We start from the raw sequence: 7,252 nt of genomic DNA, 5'->3' as shown, positions 1-7,252 counted from the left end.
TACGAACAGCAACAGCAATCAGCCTATAATTTTATTCAGACTTTTGGTGTGTGCTACAAACCAAAACCAAATTGAGACAGACTAGCTGGTCGCGGAACAATGCCTCCCACCGTCAGAGGAACCACGGCCACAAAAGTGTTGTTGCAGCACAATATAGCGTAGAAACACTGAGTCTAGGCGATCTCTACACCAGGAAACATTGAAAAAGTTATAAAATAGAGGCCAGAAATTGTTTTTTCTAGAATGAAGCCGTGTAAAGGCGAGAAAAGTAAGTCTAAATTTCACATTTAGGAGATTATAAACATAATTACTTACAAAAAGGCAGTTGAGTCGTTATTGTGGCAACCAAACCACTTTAGAGAAATCATTTATAATAATTATTTTATCTTTCACACAGCTTTGTGTATATTTAACTTAAAAAAAGAAATAAACAGATTTTATCTCGATCGGAAACTTGTTCATGTACAAAATTTACCTTGAAAAAATTTTCATGGTGCCCGTGGTTTTCTATAGTGAAACTACTGTTTACTTAGATTTAATATATTTAAAATACAATCCTTTAAAGTAAAAAATTTAAATATTTTAATGATGTAGTCACTTATCTTCATTAATAGAAATAAATTGAACACACCGTAATTTGTTATACGAACTAAGACCGATTTTCGTTTATTCACTTTTTGAAGGTTCTTTCATCCAAATAAGTTATATATTTAAAAACATATAGTGGCATGGCGGAGGTGCTTTGTCAGCACTAGCATGATATTCATTGTTCATGTGCAGTGTTTTGAGAACGGTGCTCAGTCTTTTAGAAATTTCTCAAATCGTTGCTATGCCATCCGCAACGGCAGTAACGAAACTACATCTAAACTCTTTTTCAACCTTTTTCAGCGCCTCGGAGGAGTTGTAGTTTAAGACACACGCGAATAAGCCATGAAATTAAGTATTTTCTGTTCCTTTTTTATAGCAGTATTGCAAATGTTTGAAATAGGGGCAAGCGGTGCTGTAACACCTGGAGAAAATGCGGCAGCATTTGCCGCAGTATGCAGTTTAGTTCAGTTCGCTAAAGCAAAGATTCCACCAGCGTCTAAACCTCAAGAAATACAGAAGATCATCAACACATTGTCGGCGATCAACTTCACACTACTGGATGAGCGGACAAGATCAACAGTTGAAAAGAACAAGGAGAAAACCTGGGAACAAATTCAATCTGAACACACAGGGGAGACGAAATATTACGGCGACCATTGGGACAAGTGGACTCGAGTAGCTAAACTGCCGCCAACAGACCCCGAGGCTCTGGCACTGAAAGACTGGGAACGACACAGAGCTAACGAAAACTTAAAACAACAGATTAAAAGCCTGCTACACGAGGCACTCAACCTGGTAAAGGAAGCAGCGACCGCCAAAGAAGACCTCAAAGCGGCAAACTTGGAGCGGCTCCAAGAATTAGCGCTGTACGGCAGTGCTGGCAAATCGGCGGAGCTGAAAAGCCCGGATGACCGCAAAGGGTACTGCGGCAAAGGCAGCTCAGGCGGTCCAGCTGCAGGCACAGGCGCCACGGACTCACTGTACGCCACAATACTTTGTCTATGCGCTGGGGCGGCAACCGACAACGCCGCCGGCAAAGGCTGCTGCCTTGACTGCCAGTCAGGTGCGAATGCGGCGGCCCAGACAGAAACTAGCAACGGCAAAGATCGAGCCGAGTTTCTAGCATCAAAGTGCCCGGCAGCCTTAATACCCGAACATCCAACAACACCAGAACTAAGTAACCGACTAGGGGCCTTCTACAAGCTGCCGCTCAGCACCACGAGCGACACCCAGACGATTAAATATAATGTCGGAAAAGTAGCAGGGACGGGTTAAGGCGGTTGTGACGGGGAAGTCACGGGGACGACAGGCAGGTGCGCTAAATACACCGCAGAGCAAATTCTTGAAGACGAAGCCTCGCTTAAGTGGCGACAAAGGCTCAAAGCCGCCGCCAAACTTTATGACAAGCAAGCGCAGGCTAAAATAACAACGTATAGACTGGCAGACAAGCTAAGACTGATAAACGCAACAGCGGCCGCGCTGTACCACACCACACTCACTCAAACCCAAATACAGCCAATGAGCAGAACTGACGCGGCCAAAAAACCAACTACAAACTGCAGCGAACACAAAAGCAACAAAAGCAACAAAAGCACATGTGAAAATACAGGTAAATGCGAATGAAAAGAGAATACAACTGAAAAAAGCAAAGGAGAATGCGAACTTAAAGCAGGAAAAGGACAGACAAACACAGAAGGAACAGAGGGAGCTGCAGCAACGAATGCCGAATACAAAAAATGCTCTGAAAAAAAAGACAAATGATTTAAAGACGGTTGAAAATGGGATGTGAAAAAGTGCAAATATAACTATGACTAACCTAACTTGGTATGGCAAGTTTGAAAGGACCAAGAAAAACAGCAACCTGAATCTGTGGAATATAAAAACTTTAGAAGTTCCGGGAGAGAGATTAGATTTTACTTATGAGAGTGTTTGAGCTGACGCCTTTAAGGAAGAGGATTTGTTCAAACTATGGAAAGTGTGACCAAAAAAAATAACAAAGCTAATTTTGTGATTCGAAATTGATTCATACTTTAAGTAGAAGAGTTCAATGACTTGAGTTAAATTACTGTTATCATCTGTGAAAACCATTTCTTACACGCACACACAAAGATACAGAAGCTACATACCACCTCAAAGATTTTACGTATCAAAGGAATAATCAACAGGGAAAACGACAGAAATTAGTCTTGACTTGTGGCGAAGCATGCGCATCGAAATAATCGTGAAAGTGGCAACAGCACTACTAGAACAGGCGTCACTAACCGCACCGTTCACTTTGGACGACACCAACATAGGCAGAAAAGTCACGACGGCCTGCGATGCTATGCAGTGTCTGGATGCCAATACTGCCAAATACGCCGACAAAGTCCAAGAGCTGACAGCATCGTTAGAACAGAATATACATACACTAAAAATGTAGAAAATTCAGCACTGGAGAACAACAGGTGACGATATAAAAGCTGTCCAAGCACTCACAAGCTACAGCACAACGTTAATGTTCCAACAAGCAGGCAGCGTAGCAGTGCTCTCGCAAAAAGCTTTGTCAGCATCGGCCACAATAAGCGAGCAAATTGGGGTCACCTCACTATCCAGCGTCCTACAGGAGACAACTTTCAATGACGCGGATACAGCGATAACAGAAAACGGCAGAAACAACAACCCAGTCACAGTTGAGCTGAAACTAACAGGTAACTCAGCGGCAGCATGCAAAGTAGCCGAACGAGGCAAAGTAGGGGACAAAATGCATCTCCTGGAAAGCAGCAAACAGACCAACATTCCGTTGGTAGCAGACGCAACACTGTAGCCGACAACCCCAACACCTTCGCTGCAAATGAAATGCGGCACCAAACCAAACGGAAGAAGCCCGCAATGGACGAGCGCGGCCCAAGCAGTTGGTTGCTCCGCAGAAACGCAGCCCGGCCTGATTTCGTTTTCCATGAGCAGTGGCAAAATTTAGGCAAGCAATCGGTGACCAAAACTCAAATAAAAGACGACGCGGCCGGTGCATGTCCTTGTCCCACAGACGACGACATACGGAAGACAACCATCCCGACCGATAAACAAGTACGCGCAGCAATATGCAAAGGAGACGACATTCTGGACACAGCAGCAGGTAAGCTAGACCGGCTCAGCCAAGCAGATATCAAAACCAAAACGCCGCGCAAGGAAGCGACCCAAGCAATGTTCGACTTAAGTACAGACGATGAAGACGCTTACAACAAATTGATCACTAAACTATACACCGGTGACGAAAAAAAATTCAAAAAACGTTTATAACCAACCCCGGAAAACAGACAACAAAATATGAAGTTGGCAAATCGAAGGAGAGCAAGGCGCTAAATGAGCTGGAGAAGGAGGCGAATTTTGCATCTGGCCTTGGTCATCTTACCAAAACAGACTATAGGAACCGTAATGCAAAGGCCAAACCCGATACACAGAAAGTCATTGCAGAGGAAAAAACAGAGGAGAATAAAGGTGAAAAGAAAACAACAGGGGTAAATTGTTATACTTCCGATAGTCATGAGAAATGCAATGCGGTCCAAGGAACTGCCCCTCAGGGTGACAAAGCTCCTTGTCGATGGACAGGAGGCAACTGCAAAGATTCCAGTTTTCTTGAAAATAAGAATTTTTTACTGATTGCCGCTGCCATTAGGAGGTTGGTAGAATTTTATAGTTATTGCTCTATTTTATAAAATTTATGAAATTGTGAAATTTTAGACACTTTAAAGCTTTTATAAACCCCTTGAGGAATGTACAGATTATAAAAATATAAAAAATTAGTACGAAGGTGGTCTATGGCTGTAAAGGAAAGTAGAGTGATACTATGAAAAATGTATGTTATTCTCATTTGATTTGTTTTTTTTTATTTTATGGATATTAGTTGGGGTTATAAAAATATTAATAATGGCATGATAGAAGAGTGTTGTGAGTGTGTGTATATGAATATTATAATTATGGTACTGTGAAGACTAAATTGGCTTCCTAAATAGAGACACTTAAAACAATGTCATGGATAGAATGTGGGTAAGTGAGTGAGTGGAGAATGAGTTTGAGTGTAGGAAATGTTATTATAATAGAAAAATACGGAGTTTAGAGGACTTACACGCACTTTTAAACTCAGAAATAAAGAAGAGACCATGATACAAAAGAATATGGTGTCACTTATTATGGGGAGGTACAGAATACAGGACTAACTAAATGTAGCTATTGCGTTTCAATGATCGGAATCAAAAGGATAAACTTACGACTAAAGCACAAGAGCAATCACCGTGAAAGGAATAACGAAACCGGTCGCATATGAACACACTAAAGGGGCCTATATATATATCACAGAAAGTTTCAAATAATGCTCCGCTCCCACTTCTGGCTCAAAGGAAACCCGTTAGACCCATTTAAAGAAGCGGCTAATTTATATAAAAACACATACTGATGCGACAGTAATGAGGCATAAAAAGAAAATCAAAAGCAAAACAGTGCAATCAGAAGCGCAGGTTCCGCTCTAGAGGCAAAAAACATACAGTAACCCAGCATAACAATTTAACGCTCAAAAACATGCGTACAAGCTATGTATCAGCGTTACATCGTCATTGTAGATGCATCCACACACCAAGAGTTGGCCTGCACAGAAGCACACAGCAGTCATAAATGATAGTTGATATATACGTGAAGAGAAAGGAAAAAGAAATATTTTTTGAATGATTTATAGAAGTAAGGTTGTGAAATAAAGAGTATGTTAAAGCCTTCATACTTTGAGCTGTAGAAACACAAAAAGTAAACTCAAGCGAGCGTTTAACCCTTGCAAATATTGGCAACTCTATCAGCAGTTTAAACACAAAGGCCAAAAGAAAGCCTAACCCAGCCACCAACAGCAACCTTCGAGCCTATCGTCTGCAACAGCATTAAAGAGAAGCACAGAAAGTTGAGAGTAACCACGAGAGGCGAAGAAAAAACGACAGAAGCCGTTGCACAATGATCAAAGCTATCGCTATTGCGTTATTTTTTGCGAGCAACAACAGGCTGCTGGCAAAAGTAGTCGAACCGTCAGGCAGCAAAATAGCCAGCCGCTGCGGTGTAGTAAAATATGCGTCGAAACTAGCGAGCCATGTGGAGAACGATGCCCTTCAAGACGACACCACCATAAATTCTTTGGCATAAACGGCAAGGCAGTGGCAAATCAAAGCATATCAAACACCGCCGCCAGACAAGTGGGCGGCAGCATTCGCAGTGGCGTTTTTCGAAGGGGAGAGCGAAGAGACAGTGGAAGCACAGGCAAAGCAGAAGAAACAGAAAGCAGCAGCTGCAGTAGACATAATTAGGCGACGTTCCTCCTGCAGGCGGGCGCTGCTGAAAACAGCGCTACCGACCAGGCCGGAACCGTCAGCAGGCCCCACGGGAACTTTCGTAGGCATGTGCATCCACGACAACACGCAGCCGACTCTGGAGGACTCGCACTGCAAATTGGACGGCGATACAACTTTGCACAGGGCAGCAACAGACATAAACCTACAAGAGCCAGCACACATAAAGCTACATTCTTCTAAAGATCCAACCGCAAAAATATATAAAGCTGATAAAGAAAACGAAAGACACGCTTGTAGCCATAACAGGCGTATGGAGCAGTCCGGAAGACGACAAGTGCACGACATTGAGCGGGGTGGGCACCGACTACCTAAGCCCCATGACAGCTGCGGCAACAACACCAGATACAGCAGCGGCGGAAGAGCTCCAAATCTATGAAGCAGAAAACAAAAGGAGCAGCTGTAGTAAAAACCCTGCGGCCACACACCGGCCAGAGGCATACAATAGCCACATAGAGTATGCCCTATGCAACTATTTAGTGACGCTGCGACCAGAAATATGAAAACCCACATGGCACTCAGGCAAAGCATTAGCTAAAATTCCCGACTCAAACAGCTTTTCGCCTTATACAAAAGTGCGGCAACATGGACCAAAACAAGTTCAGATGAAGTAGAGGAATACCGAGCGGAAGCAATCGGTGCAACTACAATGGACTACGATAACAACTTCATAAACACTATACAATCAGAAACAGCAACTGCATGCATCGACGCAGAATGCGAGACTTTTCCCTTACAAAATGCAGCTCAAGGTACTTCGTTGTCAAACGCACTCGTATACTTTGATGCAACAAATACCAAAACGCAGCCGCAGCAAAAACAAGGTAAGACCCGGAAGAAAAAAGTTCGCCTTGCATTAAAAAACTAAAAAGAGGATATTGCAAATACAGCGATGGTTTTCAATGGACTAATGGCAAGGAAGAAACAGGAAAAATTGCAAAGTTAAAGAGGAAGAAAAAGTAATAGTAGGGAATTGTGGTAAGGCTATAAACACCACAGGGAACAATTTTGTTGTAATAAATCACCTCCTTTTGCTTGCATTTTAACTTTTATTATTAAATGTTTATTAGGGTTTTTTTCAATTTTATGAAAATTAAGAAAACTTAAAAAAATTATTAAAATCTGTTATATTTTAACACATTATGATAAAAATGTGAAAACAAGTGAAATTTTCGAAAATGAGTGAAAACTTTGAAAAATACCGTAAAATGTGCATGATGGTGTTGTATGGGTGAAAAGTAGTTTGGTGATAGAGTATTAAAAATAAGTGCCCTAGCGATGCCGGCCACCTCAACGTGGTGCCAGGG

General features: G+C 42.3%; 1 protein-coding gene and 1 pseudogene across 2 annotated transcripts; both read left to right on the top strand.

Moving 5' to 3' along the window:
- Positions 1 to 930: 930 nt before the first annotated feature.
- On the top strand, positions 931 to 1,645 carry TEOVI_000659900:pseudogene (annotated as a pseudogene). The gene is given in 2 exon segments: positions 931 to 1,533; positions 1,535 to 1,645. Coding segments are annotated over 2 exon segments (714 nt in total).
- Positions 1,646 to 3,291: 1,646 nt separating this feature from the next.
- TEOVI_000659800 (uncharacterized protein) lies at positions 3,292 to 3,864 on the top strand (the record flags this gene model as incomplete). The annotated part of the gene is made up of 1 exon (XM_067221130.1): positions 3,292 to 3,864. The coding sequence occupies one exon, from the start codon at positions 3,292 to 3,294 to the stop codon at positions 3,862 to 3,864; it is 573 nt and encodes a 190-aa protein (XP_067077231.1).
- Between the last annotated feature and the right edge of the window lie 3,388 nt (positions 3,865 to 7,252).

The sequence above is a fragment of the Trypanosoma equiperdum genome, assembly GCF_001457755.1.
Source record: "Trypanosoma equiperdum strain OVI genome assembly, contig: ctg_1322, whole genome shotgun sequence".
Taxonomy (NCBI): domain Eukaryota; phylum Euglenozoa; class Kinetoplastea; order Trypanosomatida; family Trypanosomatidae; genus Trypanosoma; species Trypanosoma equiperdum.
Note: the sequence above shows the minus strand (reverse complement) of the source record. Positions and strands in the feature narration are given on the sequence as shown.